The sequence below is a fragment of the Tympanuchus pallidicinctus genome, unplaced genomic scaffold, assembly GCF_026119805.1.
Source record: "Tympanuchus pallidicinctus isolate F22 unplaced genomic scaffold, pur_lepc_1.0 scaffold1, whole genome shotgun sequence".
Classification (NCBI taxonomy): domain Eukaryota; kingdom Metazoa; phylum Chordata; class Aves; order Galliformes; family Phasianidae; genus Tympanuchus; species Tympanuchus pallidicinctus.
In genome coordinates this window covers 69,679,098-69,701,728 of record NW_026294618.1, presented here as the reverse complement: position 1 = coordinate 69,701,728, position 22,631 = coordinate 69,679,098, and the positions used below count along the sequence as shown (strand labels likewise).

General features: G+C 37.6%; 1 protein-coding gene across 1 annotated transcript in view; it reads left to right on the top strand.

The window, feature by feature from the left end:
• The window catches only part of GALNT2 (polypeptide N-acetylgalactosaminyltransferase 2), a 95,105-nt gene extending 72,589 nt beyond the window's left edge, over positions 1-22,516 (top strand). The window contains exons 9-16 of the mRNA XM_052676609.1: positions 1,674-1,761; positions 2,894-2,997; positions 8,872-8,998; positions 13,201-13,293; positions 13,477-13,560; positions 15,358-15,484; positions 19,423-19,542; positions 20,815-22,516. Of these exons, the coding sequence (XP_052532569.1) occupies positions 1,674-1,761; positions 2,894-2,997; positions 8,872-8,998; positions 13,201-13,293; positions 13,477-13,560; positions 15,358-15,484; positions 19,423-19,542; positions 20,815-20,970 (899 nt within the window). The 3' untranslated portion in view covers positions 20,971-22,516. The remainder of the gene's footprint in view (positions 1-1,673; positions 1,762-2,893; positions 2,998-8,871; positions 8,999-13,200; positions 13,294-13,476; positions 13,561-15,357; positions 15,485-19,422; positions 19,543-20,814) is intronic.
• The last annotated feature ends 115 nt before the right edge of the window (positions 22,517-22,631 follow it).

Here is a 22,631-nt window from a genome sequence, read left to right as displayed (position 1 = left end):
CACTTGTGTTTAAAAATATTCCTTTTACAAAGTTACTGATACTATCTCATTGGGTGATTTTTCCCAGCCTCTGTGAAAATGGAGACAGAAGAACAGTTTTTTATGAGTAGACAATTTATACACTTGTTTTGAGTTTGCAATGCAGTGCTGTGTTCCAAAAGAGACCCCTTGTGTTCACTATGGTGTACGTAACTCTATCTCTACCACTTGTGCTGGGGAACAGTAGAGTTTTTCAGTTCTTCCCAGATGCAAGTAATTTTGCTGGGGATGTATGATGAAATGAATTTTTTTTTTTTAACTGCCGGGAAATATTGGAGTTAGTTTTAATTCTCATCGTGGAGGCTTTGCACTGCTATCAGTTGTAGCCATTTTAATGCTTTGAAACTTGGAGTTTTAGGAGTATTTAGATGATCTTTCATTTTTTACAGTGTAACACTGTACAGTTTTACACCTTAAATCTGTAGAGTTGCCGTGCATGTTGCAAAAAGTGTTCAGGGTAGCTTCTGTGAGATAGACATATCTTGGGAGTTGAAAACTAAGCAATTTTCATTTTAGTTCTCCACATCAATCCGTACCATGCACATTTACAGATCCAGACAAACAGTCTGTTGCCTGTTTAGCTTAAATTTTTTTCCTACTTTCCCCAGAAAATAATTGCTTTATCTTCATACTGAAGAAAGAAAACTATTGACATCTGCGCAACAGAAATCTGGAAATCATTTATTACATGACCTCATAGGATCTAAATGCTTTTGGCAGTCCACAGTCTTTGTAAGGCTGGTTTGCTAGGCGCACTGGGAGATCACTGTACAGCTCATGGAGCTTTTTCCATAGAGGTTCATACCTAAAGACGTAACATAGCTCAAAACCAGTTAGTGTTTCCGTAGGAAGTTTATCTTGCACCTGCTGTGTTGGCTTTTTTTTGTATTGGTGGCTAAAGGAAGGCTGTTCAAAATGTCAGGTAGAAAGCTGCTGTGACTCTTCGGCCTTCCCTTTTCTGGTGATCTTTGTGCTTCTGTACTTAGCTCACAAAAGAACCAATCTCTTGTGTGCATGCAGTCACACATATATACGTGTGCAGAAGATGATTAAGCTTTTTGTCTCTATAGCACAGATCTGAATTTCAAAAATGATGCATGTAGAAGCATGCAGTAGGAAAGGATGCAGTTGTATGGATGTTAATGAGAAGTGAGAGCTACATAACCTGCTGTAACCTTTGTGATAGAGAACCAATGCTGATAGAGAAGAGCAGCGAGTGCTGTATAAAGTTTCTGTAAGCCTAAGCATGATCATAACAGCTGAGATGCAACAGTACAATAAGAACTGTTAAGGGCAATTGTAAAGGGATGAAGATCTTCGCATGATGTTCAGTGTGACTTACACATGTTCATGTATTACACATTATTTCATGTATTTGTGACTTATGCTTTCTCATCTACTACTGGGTTTCTTACCTTGTGTAATAAATGTCAACAAGAAAAATCAATATTATTTAGATTACTTTTTTATTCTCCAGTTCAACTTCTTTTCTTTCGAGCTCCTCCTCGTTTGTTTTCTACCAAGAAGATTGTGTAAGTGTAAATTTCCTTCCCAGTGATTTTGTTTGATATTACATTACTACAACATGAATAATGACCACAGTCTTAACATCCTACTCTGTTTTCTTCTTAAAGGCTTTGACTGGAACCTGGTATTCAAATGGGATTACATGACACCAGAGCAAAGAAGAGCACGGCAAGGAAACCCAGTTGCTCCCATAAAGTATGTCTATATCACTGATTCTCCATTTGATAGATAATGCTTTTTTTTAATTAAAAAAATGTATTGATTCATCTTCATGGGAATCTGTTCCCATCAGAGATCTTCAGTACAAATAGATTAGCATTGGTTGGTTTATCTGATTTAAATGCATAATAAAACAGGCAGAGTGTAATATTGCTGTAGGACATGATGAGAGCATAGCTTGAAGCAAAGTTTACCACGAATACTGTTCTGTTTTTTAACTCAGGAGTATGAGACTTACTTTTGTGCATGTCACCATCTCAGAAACGAAAAGTGATATTACCAGTTGGGAAAATTCAATTCAAATGGAGACAATTAGTGCAGACAGTCCCCGTTTTTCAAGATTAGAGTTTATAATAAGCAAAGTAGTACAGAATTTGCATCCTTTCTGTTTTTGCTTAAGGGAATTTCATTTAGGTTTTTTTTTCCTATCTGTAGCATTTTATATTTTACTGTAAATGACATGCATTGAAGTGTAGCAACTGTATATTTACAGTTAGACTTGACATATTTAAAACAGAAATGGATCCAGACCAAGTAGCTTGTGACTAAACAGAGCTAAAACTTGTTTTATCAGTCTAGAAATGAACCTTAGCTAGCTTTCAAGAATATGGTAACTTCATTCATGTTTGTGCATCCTTGTGATGCTCTCACAAATAGTGTTTAAAAAAAGCATACAAAAAAAAAAAAGCAAAAAAAACCCCACCCAACAGTTCCCCTGTAGATTATTTAACCTTAAAAAAAAAAAAAAAAAAAGTCATGTTTATTTTAAAATTTGATGTTTTATATGTTTTGACAGCTAAAAATACAGCAACAAAACTTTAATGTTTTACTGCTGGCACAAGTTCCCAGTTTTTAAGTAAGGGACTTGGGAACCAAGTGGAGTTTTGGAAATTCAGCTTCTGAGGCAGTGGTAGTTATAATGCTGTATATGCCATAGAAATGTTGCATGATGTTGTGCAGACAAGCTTTGACATGATGGATGTAAACTTAGTCGCCTTCAAAAACATTGCAGCTTTTTTCAAGGAGATATTAACCTTGAGATGCAAATCAATTACCTCCCAGTTCATGGTTCTGTAAGTATTTAATTTAATTTTTCTTGTCTGTTTAGGACACCCATGATAGCTGGTGGGTTATTTGTGATGGACAAATCCTATTTTGAAGAACTGGGGAAGTATGACATGATGATGGATGTTTGGGGTGGAGAAAACTTAGGTAAGTGCATAATGTACTTTCAGATCAGTTTTCACAGAAAAGCAAGTTTCAGCTTTGCTTTTACTGTCATGGTTTCATGATCTTCATGGTTTCATGCAAAGAAGATTAAAAAGCAATCAAAACTGTAGGTGCATTATTGGGAAAATCCAGAAGGTTTCAGTGTAAGAATTAAAACATGGTAGCAATTTTATACTATGTATGAGAAAGCAGAACTATTTGCTTACTGTGCAGTTAAATAAGTTGGCAGGTAAAATGAAATGAACTAAGGATGCAGATAGGAAGTTCTTTTCAAAAATGATACCTTGTTTGAAAGCCATATCCCCCTATAATGTTATTGATTAAAATACGGTGTTTAAATGCTGACAATTTAAGGCAAGTTTTAAAATGCTGGTGAAATTTAATGACAAAAATCAGAGCACGAGAGTTCATGAGTTTAATGTTCTTACACACACTTTAAGCAATTGATCAAAACAGCTGACCAAAAAATGATCTTTTTATCATTGATCTTTTAAACTTAGGTTTTTTATTTTATACCCCTATTTTAGCTCAACAAGATAATTATGCTTGGGAAGGCATTTTTATTGGAATTCCTTATTTTCAGATGTTTGAGTGGGATTTGAGGAGGAAGGAGGGAGGACCAAGAACTTGCACTTTAGCCATTATTTTCACCTTGTGGTTAGATTTGGCATTTGGCTCTCTGCTTTACAGTATTATCGCTCAGCTAAGACAAGTGCATTTATAGTTAAAGAAATATTTGAGTGGAGCAGAACTCTAATTGCTTATGAGTTACAGGTATCATTAATTTAGTTTTTCAAGGTAGGGGTCATCTCAGACATTCTAAATAGTGTGTTTAGGACCAATTCTGAGGATTAAAATGCCTCTACTGCTGTTCTAGCTGTGAAACTGAAATACCTTGAACTTGTAAAAGCTCATGAGTGTTTTCAGCTACTGAAATACCTGCATGAGGCGTATGTGACCTACAAGAAAATGTCTGTTTTATCCAGTACACCTCTAAATACTGAGACAGTGTAACCACTTGCTTAACACTCACATAAGGAACTGGAATAAGCTGGAACTTACATACGCTGGAAAAAACATCCTTACCATCTCCTCTGACTTTTCTGTACAGTGCTCGCTCTTATGTATTATGAACAATTACTTTCTCTGTTAGATTTTATTCTCCTCACTATTTGGCTGCATGTGGCTAAACTGTATTAATTTGAACATCATCGTTGTTTTTCATTTTTTAAAATGTTCTGGAAAGTCATTGAATAAACTTACTACAGCAGTGCTTTTATCCTCTGAGAACCTCTTCTAACACTGGAGCACTTAAATATCTGATTAGCTGTAAGCATGCATTTGAGTCACTCAGATTTTTTTTTTCTGAAAACTTAGCAACTGCTCGTATGCTTTGATAATTGAGGATTTTGTAGTAATAAAGGGCTCAAGCAACAGCTCATTTCTCAAGGTGAAAAGTTGGCATGCAAAAATCTTTGTTTCTTTTGCTTTCAGTTTTCTCTTCTCCGCAGTAGGAAGGAGGGGAGATGGAGCCTTTGGGGTGCATCTTCTCTGCTCCCTGAAAATGCAAGGCCTGTCAGAGCAGACAGCTAATTATTTGTTCATAGCTGCCAGGTTAACTGAAAATGAATAAAAATTGCATGGCCTTTGATTTAATTACCAATAGATGACATGCACCAGATAGTGGAAATCTGTCATGTGCAGTTCAATATGCATATTTGTACAGCCTCTTTATTCTCAGGCGTACCTCTCAGTCAGTTGATGTTACGTGCAAATAATCTGCTAGATGGAGTCGTAAAATACTTCTAAACGTATTTATACTTCATTTAAATTTGCATTTTCTTGCAAATGTGTACAGGATAGATGTGAGATTTTCTTCACAGTAGTATAGGTTCAACTATACTCATATAATAGGTGTATGAGCTTACAGTATTTTGCCTAGTCTAAATCCTATATTAGCTAAAATGACTGTTCTTGCTGTGAAGATATGGTGTATTTTCACACTGTTGCCAGATATGACTGATAACACATTTGCTGTATAAAACATGGATCAAGGTTTGTCCAATCTTCTCGAATTCATAGACTCTAATCCTGAGAGCTTTTGCAGTGCTTTTTTGATAAGCATAGGGAGATCAAGTATACTAAAGAAATGGATAGATCATTAAAAGGTTTGGATTAAATTTGAAAACCTAGCTTTTTCTTTCTAGTTTTGCTGAAATCAGAAAGCAAGTAAGACTTCACCTTCTAAATTGGTAATATGCTGCAAGAGCAGTATTGAAGGTAATCTTATCACAGAATCACAGAATGGCCAGGGTTGGAAGGGACCTCAAGGATCACAAATCTCCAACCCCCCTGCCACATGCAGGGCCACCAACCTCCACGTTTAATGCTAAACCAGGCTGCCCAGGGCCGCATCCAGTCTGGCCTTGAACACCTCCAAGGACGGGGCATCCACAACCTCTCTGGGCAGCCTGTTCCAGCTCCTCACCACTCTCTCTATAAAGAATTTCCTCCTGACATGCAACCTAAATCTCCCCTCCCTCAACTTAAAACCATTTCCCCTCATCCTACACTTATCAACCCTTTCAAAGAGTTGATTCCTCTCCCCTCTGTAGGCGCCCTTTAAGTATTGAAAGGCTGCACTGAGGTCACCCCGCAGCCTTCTTTTCTCCAGGCTGAACAAGCCCAGCTTCCTCAGCTTGTCCTCATAGGGGAGGTGCTCCAAAGGAAGTGCATGATGTACTATTTGCGCCTTTAAAAAAAAAAACATTGTGTCTTCTGAAACTGTTAAAATAGTAGAATTCATTTTCCCAATGAGTATGATGAAAAATAGCATCCTAAGAACACAACAAGAAAAGCCTAACACCTTACATTTTAATTGCTTTATGTTCCTTTTAACTTAAAATTCATGCAGACTTTAGAAGCCACGGTGATGTAAGTATTAGTCTACCCCTCCCAATTTGCAGGCCCTTTTGCTGTACTTCCCACAGCTATTTTTCATCTTTTTTATATTCTTCAGAGCCTAAGGTGTCTGAAAGTATATATGTAGGTGTACAGGCCTGGGCATTTGTGTAGGGAGAACTAATCAAATAACAAAGCATTAACTTAATGTACAGAGTAGAGGAAGCCATGAATAATAGAAGAAGTTGGTATGCAAGATATTTCTAAATTACTTCTGGAATAGTTTTTCAGCACTTATGTACATTCAGTAGATCATGGAATAGCAGAATGTTTGAGTTTGACAGGGGCTTCTGGAGGTGATCTGGTCCAACCCACACTGTTCAAGCACTGTTGCAGGGAATCATGTCCAATCAATGTTTGAAGAAATTCAAGGAGGGATATTTCTCGTAGACCTCTCTGGGCAACCTATTCCAGTGCTCAGTCACCTGTATGGTGAAGAAATTCTTCCTGAAGTTTAGCTGGAATCTCTTGTGTTCCAGTTCATGCCTGTTGCTTCCTGTCTTGGCACACAGTGCCTCTGAAAAGAGCATGGCTGTATTCTCTTTGCAGGCTCCGTTCAGATATTTATAGACAATGATAAGAACCCACGTGAGCTTTCTTTTCTCCTAACTGAATGGTGCCAGCTCTTGCAGGCTTTCCTCATAAGAGAGATGCTTCAGTCCCTTCATCCCTACATTAGATTTTTGCAGGTTCATCTATGTCTCTCTTCTACTGGCTGGCCCAGAACTCTTCACAATATTCCAGATGCAGTATAACCAGTCTTGAATATAGAACTGGTGGTGATAGTTTGCCTAAGGAAGCCCAAAATACCAATTAGCCTTGCTAGAAACAAGGGCATGCCCCTGCCTTGTATTTACCTTGATACCTGAACCCCATGTCCTTTTCTGCAGAGCTGCTTTCCATCTGAGTGGCTCCCAGGACATACTGGTACTCGGGGTTGCTCCTGCCCAGGCACAGGACTCTGCACTTGTTCTGCTTCAACTTCGTGAGATTCTTGTCAGCATACCTTTCCAGCCTGTCAAGGTCCCTCTGAATCAGACACTCATTCCAGTTTCATGTCATCTGCACATTTGAGGATGCATTCTACCCCATCATCCAGATCATTAATGAACATAGTATTGATGTTTTGGATGAAGCATTCAAAATTCATCATTTTAATAAAAGCACTACAGAAAAGCACTTTTTTTGCTAGCTTAATAGAAACACTGAACAGTCATTTATTGTAATTCCCAATTTTTGCTTTTCTTAGCACAAAATAAGAGATAAGAATAAAGTCAGTGCTGTGAAAAATGTGTGGTGAGAATGCCATGTTCAGTTGCTTCTTAAAGTCATTTGCCTATCCTCCCATGTTAATTTAACTATAAAATCAAGGCTGTAAGTTACTGCCAGAGATAATGTTTTTGTCATTAATATTTTTTGGAAGACTGACTGTCTGCAGATTGGACTGTGTTGATTATCTAGTCTTCATGAATATGACTAACTGGCCTTGATTGAACAGAAATTTTTTTCTGAGGTAAAATTAGAAAGAATTCTTGTAAAAAGCAAAGATTCAGAAGAAAAGCAGTTAACTTACATTGCCTTAGTTTGAAATGACAACACTTATTTTTCCCCTGGTCAGACCAGTCAGAAGGGAGCTACAGGAAAGAAGGGTCCGTGGTGACAGAACAAGAGGAAATGGTTTCAAGCTTAAGGAGGGCAAATTTCGGTTGGGTATACAGAAAAAGTCTTTTACAGTGAGGCACTGGAACAGGTTGCCTAGAGATGTGGTGGATGCCCTGTCCCTGGAGACTTTCAAGACAAGGCTGGATCAGGCCTTAGGCAATCTGATCTAGCTGTGCATGTCCCTGTTCATTGCAGGGGAGTTGGACTGGATGGCCTTTAGAAGTCCCTTCCAACTCTAAGGAGTCTATAATTGAGAGGACATTGCTAACCTTCAGGTTTTCCTACTTTTGGTTTTGAAATGATGAAGTTTATTTGAAATAAAACTTTTGATTTATATGTGTGAAAGGAGGGCTTCTGGACGAAGAATAGCACTTAGTTTTAGAAGAGGAATGTGACTTGCTTACTATTTGTGTTGCTTTTTTTTTAAATCTGTGGAAAGATACTGAATGATGATGAATAGACTAAGGGTAGGAGATGGTAACCTGCTGCAGCTACTAGACTAAAAGGGGGAAAAATATCACAGTTGAAACACTGCTATTGCAAGCGCCCTTATGCTTGCTTCAAATGAATGAAGACAAGTTCTCTGTCAGTACTAGGTGATTTCTGCTGTTAGAGGTCTAAGATGAGAAATATGCAATATATTTCTAGACCTTGTCTTTACTACCATAGTTAGTTTGCTTGCTTGATTTACAAAAGTAGTGACCATAGCTTTTGGTTTATATAAGTTGCTACTCTATCTTCAAATCAAGATTGGCTTGGCATAACTCCTTTTACTGCCAGTACTTTGAGCCAGCAGCAAGAATCTGTTGTTTTATTGTGCATTGAATTTGCTTGACATTCTATTTAATCTTTAGCTGATTTTTAAAATTATAGATTAGATAATTAATTTATGCTAAATGAATCTACTGTTATTTACCATTTAGATAAAGCACAGCAATAGAACACATAAACCTAACTTATTCTGGCAAATTTCAGCATCATTTCTGCGTTTGGAGAATACTGCTCAGAGGAGAGAAGGCATGCAGTTTTGCTTCCAAGTTAATACAGTTATTTCTTCTGAGTTTGGATAGTAATAAACAAGAATATGCCTTGGTTTTATCCTAGATTTTCTCAGAAATCCATCTTATTGATCTTCTCAGCAATTACTGGTTTCTTTGCTTAAAAACAACCGTAGGAAATTACAGTATTTTGTGGTGTATTTTGTGATGTTGGTCTTTTATGTTTTCGTTGCAGAGATCTCGTTCCGAGTTTGGCAATGTGGTGGGAGCCTAGAAATCATCCCTTGCAGCAGAGTGGGTCACGTATTCCGCAAGCAACATCCGTACACATTTCCTGGTGGGAGTGGTACTGTATTTGCAAGGTAACTCTTAAGATGATCTTCAGCTAAATAGTGATGTTTTGAATTTCTTCAAATGATCAGCAGGTGGCAGTAATTTAATTTTAGGGACCTTTTCATTAGAAGAAGCTGATGACTGAGGAGAATATGCTTGAGGCAAAATATCTCCATTAGAGATTAATCTAGAAAAAAAGGAAATAGCCAATTTTGAGAAATTTGTTTATTTGGTTTTGAAGAAACCTTTATTTTCAAAACAGTCCCATACATCTTCATTTTTTAGGAACGATACTGTCGTTCTCTATGACCCAGAATACAGTAGGTTAGGAATTTGCTTTGTTTGCTGTTTGTTATTACAGAATGAGTATGAGATGTACAAGTGATCGTGTAGGCTAATTCTGGCATTTATACCAGGCTGTTGGATGCTTAATTCTTCATTGAATCTTCTTTTCTCATCACGTGATTAAGATGCTTTTTGTGTAAACTTAAGAAATTACATTAGTAAGAGCATAGATTAGCATGTGTGTTAATTTTACTGTTGATTTAATGTATGCGGTTGCTGGAATGTAGAGATGTTTCATCTTTTTTTTTCCTGTAGAATGAGAATAGCAAGTCCTGATTCATGTTCATAGTGTTCTAAGTTATATGGGTTAAGGCACTGAGTGGTGTATGACAGGGATTTTGACTAAGGCTCTGTCAGTTCCAGCTTTTAAAGCGTTTTGGCTCAGAGAACTTAATGCTCTCCAAGGTCTGAAGAAGCAAAGTTGGAGCTAAAAGTTCTAAGAGTTAAGAGCTTCAAATTTAAATAATTTCATTTATTTATCTTTGAAGAATATGGAGCCACAGCACAGAGTGCAAATGTGTTCAAGTCCGGAAGAATGTTCCAAGCTGCCAATATATTTGGAATAGTGTTTCACCTGAGCTTGAGGAACCATCTTAGAGGTGTAAATTTTCTTCTGCATAGGTTATGCCAGCAACACCACACTAATCAATTTAGTAGTCTGCTAAAATAAAGTCACTGCCTTTGTTTCTTCCAGTAGTCACAGGAGGGATTTTCTTGGTACCCTATTATTTGAGGTCTATATGCTACAGTAAAAATAACTTTGTGGGTATTTGTGGTATTTGTGGGTAAACAAAAACTAATAAGAAGTATCCTCTCTCTTCAGACATTACATCTCTGTACTGATATAGAATCCTAGAATATCCCAAGCTGGCAGGGACCCACAAGGATCATTGAGGTCCAACTTTCAGTTCCACATAACACCACCCAAAACTCAAACCATATTTCTGAGCGTCATCCAAATGTTTCTTGAACTCCAGCAGGCTTGGGACTATGACCACAGCCCTGGGGAGTCTGCTGTAGGGATCAGCCATCCTCTGGTAAAGAACCTTTTCCTAACACCCAACCTGAACTTCTCCTATTTATGTATGTCAGTAGGGTAGAAGGATCTAACAATTGAACTATTACAAAGGCCTAGGAAGGAACTGTTTTATCATAGAAACATATATAGTAGGTTATAAAATTATGATTTCATAACAAGGATCGTGCTCAATAAATAAACCAAACTGTGCAGTTTTCCTAATTCTCTGGATCTTTTCTATTGTTAGTCTATTGTTAGTTGACTAATGTCTGTTGCACACTTGTGCTATTAGATAGGTGCTTACACATAACTCATCTGAAAAGCAAGAAAGGGGCTGGCTTTGCATATGCAAGATCAGAGCATGCATCATAAATGTGTCATTTACAGTGGTTGAAGATTCTGCATTTATATTGGGATGACAACTTTTGGATTTTGTTGATTTAATCACCCACGTTTCCTGACAGCTATCATGACAGATTATTTTTGATGCATTTTGTTTTTCTGTTAGTTGTGTTCAAAATGACTTTTTAAAAAAAATACTACCTGGACTTGAATTATGAGGACAAGTAAAGCCTGTGATCTTTAATCTTGGGCACTTGCATTCCTGTCCAGGTCTGTCTTTCTCTGCAAGTGGTTTATTGCCATTATGCTTGACTGTCCAGCTGTCTCAAATTCTGAAATGCCATTAAAGTTCTTTGTTTCATTGGAATTATTTTTGAATTGACCTAGAAAACTTATATATCACTTTACAGCAACTTGTCAACCTTGCTTTTTAGTTGAAGGTTGTTTCTTTCTCAGTCAGCTGCCTTGTGTGTCAAACTAATATAACAAAATTCCCTTTAAAAAAAAAAAAAAAGTATTTTTAGCAATGAGAGAATGTGAAACCTAAGGTAATGGAATACCCTCATGGTGCAGACATTATCGAATGTGTGGAGCCATGGTGCCAAAAAAAACTTGGTGCATGGAATCACTGCTTGTGCAGTTGGGACTCATTAGCTTATGCAATCATCTGTCCCTTGATTGTATGTAATTTGTTCTGGAGTGCTCTGGGTAAGCTTCCTATTTTTAGCTGACTAGCCAGTATGCACTGCCTTTGGGCAGCCAAAACAAATTGATCCTGGATGAGAGGCTGGGAGTCGTGTGGTACAAGAGGAGAAAAGGGATGACATCGTGGCTGTTGTGCGGGGGCAGATGCTGCTTGCTTCTAGCAGAATGTATTAGATCAGGTTTGCTTTTGCACATATATATGCTTTACTGCTTGAGGGCCAGCTGCTTTAATACACAACTTCATCTGAGTTAATAAACCTTACAGACCCTAGTCTGGTATGTGCAAAACTATCTCTGATGGCATGATGCTAAGTTTCATTATCTGTGGTTTAATCTAGGTGCTGAGTGTTCCCTACACTGTGTTTCTCAATACTCTGACTGCTTTGGAGTCATACAAATTTGAGCAGTTCTCAGCATCTATATGGTTTCTATATCCATATTGCACTGTGTCTGGATTCTTAATTTTTGGTTGTGTAAAAGTGTGGTACAGAGATGCATTCTGGCCTTGGAATTACCTTTTGAGTTGTTAAACTCTGGCAAACCAATTAGTACCTCTCCCACCACCAAAATCCATTTGGCCTGTGAATAGATAGCCAACCTGATTGCTGAGTGACAGTCATTAAAACCTGACAGACTACAAGTAAATTTGAACTGAAACAGTCTAATCTGGATTGAATGGGTTTTTGCTTACACACACACACAAGGAAAAAAAAAAAAAAAAAAAAGGAATCTTTGCAGGAAAATATTGGTCTTCAAACAACAAATGATCAAAGTCTGCCTTGTGTTGTTTTCTGTTGCTGTTGTTGTTTGTTTTTGTTTTTGTTTTTTCTCTCTTTCCCCTTTCCCCACCTCCTCCACTCTTAGCAATTTGCAAGAACTGAAATTGTCCTGGCTACTTCTGCCTTCTAATTTGGAAAGAATCATACCAATAAGTTGTTGGCTGACTGCATTTACTCTGGCTGCTTAAGATTGAACTTACTGCCAAATGTAAAAAAAGCTTCAGAGCATGACAGTTGCAAGGGAAGTAATTCAATGAAACTACAAACAATAGAAGTAGATGAGTTTTACATGGAAGCCAGGAGATGGGGAAAAAAACACCTTACAATCTCACAGTCCAAAAGGAGCTGTAAACACACCATTACAAAAATATAGACATTTTAGTTAGCCATTTGATTAGAGGTAAATAATCCAGGTTAGCTTTTTTTCCTTTACATTTACAGCAGTAATTAAGCTCTGAATTTTCAAGAATTAAAAAAATTTTGCTAAGTACTGCCTCCTCTGTTTTAGTAGACTTGTTTATTTCATAGCTTTGTCGGAACAGCTTATGTCTTGAAATGTTGAATGCTATGCTGGTAATAGTAAGATGAAGAATGAAAATGTGTTGCAGAAGTTAGCGTATCTGTTTTCAGCAAGGCAATATACACTGTTAAATATTTCAAATTGTTGAAATTTTGTGTTTCCAATTAGCTTGCTTGTTCAGGTGAAGATTCACTGAATTTGGTCTATCAAATTGTATTAAAACAAACAAAACCAACAACATTCCCTGAAGATTACAGAAAGAATTTCAGGGCGTATTAAATTCCAGATGAAAATGTGAAGCAGCAAATTGTGGAAAAGGCATTTTTTCTAAATGTACTGATTTCAGTTGTGATTTTCTAATGATTTTCTGTTACTTGGGACTTTAATAGGAAATCTTCTGCCTGGCTTGAGGCAGCTGGTGATGTAGTAATAAGAAGGATTAAAATCAAATCAAGAATAAATGACATGGTTTAATTGCAGTTGGGGGAAAATATAACCTTTTTTTCATATGATTGTCCCTAGAAATACACGCAGGGCAGCGGAAGTCTGGATGGATGAGTACAAGAATTTCTATTACGCAGCAGTGCCTTCAGCCAGGAATGTACCTTATGGAAAGTAAGCCACAATTACTTCTTTTTCCTCCTTCAAAAAACAGTGGTTTCTGAGGTATAAGTAGTGATGGCACTTATGTCCTTAAGATGTAGATCTACTGAGAAATTTGGGTTTTGTATACAGTCATTAATTCATACAAACACAGCATCCAGACCTTGAAAATCATTCTTCTTTTTCCCTTTCTAGTATTCAAAGCCGAATGGAACTCAGAAAAAGACTTAGCTGCAAACCCTTCAAGTGGTATCTTGAAAATGTTTATCCTGAGTTACGGTGAGTGTCATCTGACTCTGGGATGGTGTGGGGTTTTGACTTGTCTTCTCCTGAAATCACTGGTTTCTCTTTCCCCTTTCTTGGAAGTAAAATGTAATTGTGGCCTTATTTGCTTTCAGTATTGTTTGTTCTATTCCTAAAAATCCATTTTATCGAAGTAATCTTCTTTTCCACTTACATAGAATTGCAGCTGTAGCTGCAGTATTTCAGAGAACAACATCCAAAGCCCTAAACTCCTCTGTAGCCTGTCTCCTACATGGGCTTTTTGCTTGACGGTACATTGTTCTCTCTCCTGTTGTCTTCCCTTTTAAAGTTTTGCCTTCACTGAAGCACATGATTAGCTGAGTGAGAAAGCTGAATCTCAGTACAGCAGAAATAACAGAAGCTATCAGATAAGAAAGTCATGCAAGTTTTTTAAGCATTGGTAAATGCACTGCTCTAAGAAGCTAAATCACATGTTTTATTATCTCTTGCTCTGTCAGTGGCCAATAGCTAACCTTTATGCATGTGTAGAGGAAAAAGCAAACTGAAATTATGGGTAACATAACTAATACTTTTTGCAGAACGAATCAGTGCTTACAGCATTAATACATGGTACAAAAGAATAATTTCTGCTGTAGAATGCATACTAACCAATGAAAAATCCTCAAAAAAAAATTTTTAGCACTTCTTGAATGAAAAGATTTTTGTTCAGTAATGTGTCTACTGATAAGTATGTCTACTGGGTCACAAAATCACAGTGTCTTGAGTTAGAAGGGACACTAAACATTATCCAGTTCCAACGCTGCTGCTTTGGTATTAGACTCTGTAAACTACTGTGTCTTCTTTCAACATACTGTTGGTTGCACAGGATACTGTATGTGTGGTTCGTAGGAATACTTATTGCTGAGGACACTTTGTGTCAGTGAAGTTGGATTGTTAGTACTAGAATACAGGCTTGGAATGCATGAGCATAAACTGTTACAGCCTTCGTGTATTTTACAAAGCCACACGTGTTAAAGAGTCTCATGAACCAGGATAATGCTGAGGAGGAAAGTTATTCTGTATTTCTCTTACAGTGCCAGAGGATATTTATTTGTGTTTAATTTGTCAGAAGAAATATGGCTTGCAATTTTTCTTGGAAAATGTGCTACAATAAGCATTACTGGTGTGTAATGTTATCTTATTCTGTGTCACCTCCCTTTGCTCACTTTGCTGAGTTGAATTATTGTATTCTTATCATAGTCTGAAGTTTTTAAAGGAGTTGGTATGTCCTTGCTTTTCTGTTTAATATGAACTTATGGTCTCTATGCCCCACAAGGGTTCTCTGAATGTGTTTGCCTATGTACTTCCAGACTATGTGAATTCTACTTTATATGCGACTGCTTAAAAATAAGTATGAGTAAAACACTTTTTTTTTTCTTTTTTTTTTTTTCCCTTCAACCCCAACTTGTAACACTTCAGTAAAGATCAATTTGGGACAAAAGTAGAATGTTTCTGATGGCTTGTCTGGAAATAAGTGTGGTGAATCTGAACTGATAGCATGAAGATATGAGCGACGTTAAATGATAATGATGTCACCTTTAATTTGGTCATTATGAGTAGTTTGTATGTTCATCCTTGTTTTCTATTTTTGTCCTGTGCTTGCAGGTTTGAGTTTGATCAGAAATTTGGCTTCTGTCTTCAAAAGATGTTTGGAATTTCCAAATAGTAGCCATCACTCATCTTAAACCTCTCATCTTCAAAATACTTGATGAGGAGGTAAAAGAAATATCAAAGATAGACTAATTGAGGGAGATATTTCTGGTTTTATTTTAGGGTACCTGATCATCAAGATATAGCTTTTGGGGCTTTGCAGCAGGGTACCAATTGCCTTGATACTTTGGGCCATTTTGCAGATGGTGTTGTTGGAGTTTACGAATGTCATAATGCCGGAGGAAACCAGGTCTGTATGCTATTCATTTTTTTCCAAAATATGTGGTCTTAGGATTTAAAAATAAATTGAAACTAACTCAACCATGTGCTGTGTGTCAGTGATAGGTATACGAACTGAAATGAACAAATCAGTTATTTAGGCAGTCTGTTGTAAAAAGTTCTCCCTCAAATGTAGTTTTGCACTTTCAGGGTTAGAATCTGAGCAGAGAGGTTCATTCAATACGGTCAGGTTTCCCCTTCCTTTTTGTCTATCAATATTTATTTTTATGCTGGAGGCCAGGAATCTTTCCCAGGAGTTTTAGGCTTTCATAAAAAGCTTTAATCCATTAATTGGTATGTTTGATTTTTGAAGGAAGTTTTCTTAAGAAAAGATATGGATTGTTAAGCATATGGCCTAAGGTCAGCAAAATCAGAAGAGTGCTTTACTATAATGCTGTATTAGTAATTTCCAGTTTGTAGTAGTGGCATGTAAAAAATCTGTCTCAGATCCCTGTTCAGCTCTTCCAGAAAAGAGAGGCATCTAAACTTCATCTCCTATTTTCAACCAGTAAAGGGAGTGTTTCAACAAAATTTATCTGAGCCTACTTTTACTTGCAAATATGTCACATCTGTAGATGGGAACATTATTGTAAAGAATCTAATTATGCAGTCATGACTTCATCATTATTAACAAAGTATGTGCTTATGTACTCACTATTTTGTGTGGTCACTAAACTTTTCAGAACCAATGTGATTATGAATTCAAATAAATTTAAAACTAATAATCAAATGCATGTGTTAGATCAGAAGCCTGACCAATTGCAGATCTACTACTGAAAGAGTGATTGTATCAGAATTTTGTGCTCTGATTTAAATTAGAAGAGGAAAACCCTATAATCAGATAAAGCCTAACAGAAGTTATTTCAGGCAGTGTATAATGTTGATTTGAATTGCTATTGTAGATCTGAGATGTGTCTTCCATATCATTAAAGGGAATATACTCGGGGAGGCGTTTTCTGTTATCTTTATGAAAATGCACACCATCTTCAGAATAGCACAGGGGTTTTTTTTGTTTTGTTTTTTTTTGTTTTGTTTTGTTTTTTGAGAAGGAATAACTGTGTCAAAGAATTGCCTCTGTGCAGAAGTTTTGATAGTTTCTGGTTATCCTGTATGTTCTCTATAGATACGTACATGCTTCTTTCAGTCCTTCCCTCTTCCAAATCTGATCCCTCTTTTCAGTTTTCAGTGTAGTTTCATCTGTGAAGTTGACCTTGAAAAACAAATGTATGTTCTCTCTGTGATGGAATTTCAGACACGTTAGGAGACGGAGCTGGTCAACAGTGGCTTTTTACATCCACACTGAGTTCCATATTGGATTCAAGGAATGAATGGGAGTGATCTTAGCATGGGAGAAGGCTGGGGGAGCAAAGCAGAATCTTCAACTTTGTCCTATGTGTTTTGCAACTATTCTTACTGAGAATAAGGTTTAGGGTTGGGAGTGGAGGGTTAGACTGTGAGTACTCAACTACTGCAGGCTGCAGAAACCTTGTTCTACCATATGGAGAGTGTACTCTGGCTTATGCTTACACAGCTTAAAAAGCAAAACTTCAGTTTAAATGGATTTGTTTTCCTGAAGCAGACTGTTAGAATTCAGTGGTCCAAAAGGTAGAATTACACTTCAGAATGGGTGAAGAAATTCTGATATATTGTTTTGACAAGTCTTTGCAAATCTTTAGGGTCATAATAAGGAGCTTAAGACAAAGCCAAATGCACTCATGTGTAAGGGGAAAGTTTAAGGTTAGTAGTGTTCTATTTCTGATTTATGAGACAGGTTTTTTTTTAGATGTCCTGGTTTTCCAGTTGTCACACACGTGACCTATTTCCAGCCTGCATCCATAGCACATTACATGCACTATTTGCATTTTTTTCCTGTTCTTCTGTAGTGCTACTTGCTTAAACTTTAGCACTATAGCAAATCGCAGATCCTGATCGCTAGGAGGGAGCACCTGTACATTCTGTTTTACACTATGAAGGGCCATCACATAGATGCCTCCAGCTGCAGAACTTGGAGACATTTGTGAAGCTGTAGCTTTTGCTTTTAGATAAGCTAAGTTCCTGTGCGGTTGCTGGTTTGTCTGGGCCTCTTCTGGTCTCCTGATGGAAGGGTAAAGATGTAAAAATCAGTATCTTCAAGGCTTCGATTTCCTTTTGCTGCAGGATTCTTGAACCTGAATTTTAACCACTACACTGACAGTATTTTCAAATGTCATTACTGAGTATAAATCATCTGTTTCATTGGCACTTGTGTTTGCTGATGAGCTCTAAAAATACTTGCTTACTTCCTTAAGTTGTTAAAAGCGGCTCTCAATGATGCTACTTAGCCTTGGACAAAATGGTTGGAACAAGAAGGCATCTGAGATTAAAACAGAATAGGATATCCTGAGTTGAAAGGGGCCCTCTGGGACCGTGGAGCCTAGTTTCTGGCTCCACACAGCACCACCCCAAATCCAAATCCTGTATCTGAGAGTGGTGTCCAATTGCTCCTTGAACACCAGCGCTTGGAGCCGTGCCCAGTGCCCTGGGCAGCCTGTTCCATGCCCACTGCCTTCTGGTGCAGAACCTCTTCCTAGTATCCAGTCTGAATGTAGTGGAAAAAAAAAAAAAAAAAGATGTATTGAGAGCGAAAGGAAAAGCTTTTAGCTTTGTGTTTTGGGAGCCAAGAGACATGCAAAGTTCTCCTTCCTTTTTGTTCTGCATAGTCAGTTGTGGTTGCATAATATGGTGTCCATCTAATGATGTGTTGCTGGGCTTGCTTCCTGTATGATGGCGATTACTGGTAATAACATTGGAGAGAAGTTCTGGTTGTTTCCTGAGCATCTGTTCTCAAAGAAATTTAATCATTGTTAAATCTACTGGGTTTAAGTGATCATGCAAGCTGAACATCACTTACAGTATTAGAAAGTAAGTTGAAAAATGGGATGGGACGAGGCATCTAATTTCTTTCTGAAACACTCACTGCTTACAAAATAACACTAAATATAGCCAGACGTGAGTTAGAGTATATCTAGGTTTTTGTGTTACACAACCCTCTGAACTCACTGGAGTGAAGTTGATTTTTCCTTTTTAAGTAGCAATAAGGGAGAATTAGACAGTTAGTGTGGCTCAAGCAAGTCAGGAGATCAAGTTCCTTCCTCAAAGGATAATGAGACAGGGAGACCAATCTGGGTCCTGGAGATCAGACTTCAGGGTGAGAAGCATGCAGTGTGTGAACATCAGGGCAAGATCAGGTCCTGTGTAGGAGGACACTGAGGTAAAACCAGCTGGGCATTGGTGCATACAGAACAACTTTTCTTTGCCCATCATTTAAGAAACTGCTTGCCAATATGCATTTAAAGGAAATTCTCTTGTACATCACACTTTGGGTCCAAAGTCTCATTCTCCCATTACCTCTGACCTTGTGTTCTGCTTTCTGGTGAGCTCTACCATTAGGAACTGTTTTCCCTCACAACACGTGCGTTACCTAGTGTGTGGATAGGGTGACCAGTGATACTGCAGACCAAGCTTGGTTTTTTCATATATTTAATGCGAAAGATATTTAAAATCTATACAGCTATTGCTAGATACATAGAAAATGTAGCTAGTTAGATACTTGCTTTAGAAGCTGACCCTACTTGAGAACCTGTGTCTTCCTGTTGTACCTCCGTGAAGCCAGTAGAGGGAGCAGTTAGTCAGCTAGCCCAGCCCAGCGTAGATTTGAGACCATTGGAGTAAATGAAAGTACTGTTTCAAAAGTACAGTTTTCCTCATCTCCTTCTCTGTGGGCAATAATAAATTGTTCTAATTCTCTTACTGAGCCATTGACAGGAGTTTAACCTGTGCTATGGATGCAGAGATAGCAGGTGCACCTTGTGTATAACTTAGTATAAATGATTTTGCATACCATTCATAAATTTTACTTTCTTTTTCTAGGAATGGGCCTTAACAAAGGACAAGTCAGTGAAACACATGGATTTGTGCCTTACTGTTGTGGACAGAGCACCTGGTTCACTAATAAAACTTCAGGGCTGCAGGGAAAATGACAGTAGACAGGTCAGTATGTCCTGAGTATACTTCCTGAATAGTGGGAAAACAAGGGTTGTGAATGAGAGTGCAAGAACACGCATTTGTGTCTGTATTCTATTCTAAGGATTCTACTCTTTCTCTGCATCATTCTTTGCATACATAAAATTTGGATACATGACATCCTGCAGAGCAGGAGGAATAATTTTGTATATTGATCTTTCCTTTTTATAAACCAGTGACAATCTTATGATAACGTATAGAGCTGTTATCTCAAAATTGGCCTTATATAAAGGTTTCACACAGCAGCTCTGTTGTGTGACAGTCTTCAACTGTCCTGTCCATTTTCTGAAATAAAATATGTGTTTCATGATGTATATTTGAAAGGCCTTCAGTGAAGTTTGAAGATAACGTAGTCTGTCTCAGGAGGGTGGGGTTAGCTTTCCTTTCCTCTTTCAGCCGTGACCTGTTTATAACAGTGCTAGACTCTGTTGCTAGGTAGACTCCTTATTAATGCAGCCTTAGGAAAATCACATTTGCAGACTCGTATCGCCTTTTTGTTGTTGTCAGTTGTCATGTAACAGTTCTGCTAAGTCATCAGTTCTGATTTTCTGTTACCTTCTTTGTTTCTGTATTTCAATATTTGCAAACAGAAATGATGTCTTGAAGAAGAAAAAAATGCTCTTGCCACTTTTCAGATAAAGAAACCAAGGAGGCAATATTTTCTTGATAAGGCTTGAAGGCAAAAATTCAAAGAAAATACAACAGAGAATCTTTTAACATCTTACAGTTTGTATTTACTCTGTCCTTGGCATCACCTTGGGCAATAGTGCTTCCGACAGCACAGACTAACCAGTTGACATCTTTATAACTGAAAGACATCTGACTGATTTCTAGATTTCTCCAGGCTTGTCTTTGGTGATTGTACTTCTTCCTTATGTTCTGAACTGTAGTAGTAGTAGTGATACTATGGATGGGTTTTGTGACTTACTTTCTTCCTCAAACTAAAGGCTTTGGAAAGTCAAATATGGTGTGACAGCATATTTGAGAAATGCTGAAGTAGAAGAAAATGATTTGGTGCATTCTGTATCTTGTGCAGCGCACTAGCTGAAAGAACAGTTGCTTTGACAAGGCTTTCTATAATGTACATACCCTTAATCAAGGATTGTCTAAACTGCATTATTGCAGTATTCACATCTCTCCTAAGCACAAGCCAGGAAAGCACATGAAGATTTCAGTTGATGGGATATAGAATGCATTTTTTTCCTGACTTTTACAGCTTAACTTTATTCTCTCTTTCAGAAATGGGAGCAAATTGAAAGCAACTCTAAACTGAGGCACGTTGGCAGCAACCTCTGTCTAGACAGCCGAAATGCCAAAAATGGTGGTCTCACTGTTGAGATCTGCAGTCCTTCTTTATCACAACAGTGGAAATTCACACTTAATCTGCAGCAGTAGAACTTACAAGCAAAATGCTGTTTCAACTCATAGACATCGGGCAAAGTTTTGATTGAATTACTGATGTATTTCTTAAAACTTTCCACGGAACTTATATACCTCAGTATTCCATCTTTATCTGAAAGTAGGAGAGTGCTGAAGCGGACACCAGGGAACAGGTGGACTCGGAGCACTGCAAAGATTTCACTGAACGTGGCCTCAGCACGGCTCCTTCTTGGTGTGAAGACTTTAACAGTTCCTTTCTGTCTTCAGTTACATACTTGCACAGCAGATAACTAACTCTAGGAACAACTGATGTATGATAGAAAAAGGATCTTGAAAAACGCCTGTGGGGAACAGGGTCTGGGAGGGAGGGTGGGAAAAATTACCAGGAGAAGGTCATTTGAAATCTCCATTTACATAGAAATGCATTGTTTGTTGTTTCCAAAAACAGAAGTGTCATTTTGAACGTTTTTTTTTCTTGTGTGTACTTGGTAATTTGAATATGAACTTTTCTATGATGGACTCTAAATATAAATATATAAAATATATATATTGCCAGCTCCCAATGATTTGTATCGATTTTCATCACCCTATAATTATCAACGAAGTCATTGGCGTATGTATAACCAGAAATTGGATCAAAATGCTAGAAGAGTGGATGTTAACGAAGGTGCAGATTTTGTGCTGCTGAGTATGATGTCCGTGCTAACACTGGATGCTTTGCTTTGCAAACTGGATCTACGTTTTGAAGCTTCTCCCTCACTGGAGATCATGAAACTCAGGAGGAGAAAGAAAACAGCAGAATAAGCCAATGCATCTGCACAGATGATTGCTCGGATTGTTTATTCCAGCTTGGGAATTCATTACACGTGCTCTGGATATCGTTAATCTTGTACTTGATATTTGTGTTGATGATTTCTGTAATATTATGTCCTGAAATACTTCTCTTCATTACAAAATTGTACGAGTGGTGCAAATCTTGCACAGATGCAGCCATGTGGGTTCAGCACAATTTTATTCTGGGCCCTCATCATAACAAAAATTTCCTTGTCTCAAACTCCCCTCTTGAGTTCTGAGAATAAGGTGGAAGGGAACGTCACTGTTGGCAGCATGAGGTCTGAATTTTAATTTGCAAGGATGAGCAGTTAGGTAATATCTCTGAATTGCACTTACTTAATTTATAGGCCTGCTACTGGGTAACTTTCTTGTTTGTTTTTTTTTGTTTGTTTGTTTGTTTTTTCATTATATGGGGCTTTTGGGTGGATTCAGGTTTGGCTCTGGGAATCAGTCTGGATACCAGCAGATCCTATGTGGTGTTTTTCACCACTGAGCCTGTGTGTTTTACAGCGACAACTCAGCTGATGTCATTTTTATATTAAAATAATACTGTCAAAGTTAAATCAACTTTGACCTGTACTTTCTTATGTTTGCATAGACTATGTACTTTTTTATTAAAACAAATAAATAATTAAATGCTTGAATGAGCTTCTAAAATGAAAAGTGAGTAGTTTCAGCACTGATAAGTAACACAGCATTGGTGGGAGGAAAAAAAGAAAAGAAATAGTGCAGGCCTGCGATGCCAGGAAGTGGTTTTGGTAAGATAAGGATCTTGGGGAAAAGCGTAAGAGTTGATCATAAGGAGATGAAAAGCATCTGCTGTACTGTGTAACTCCAGTACA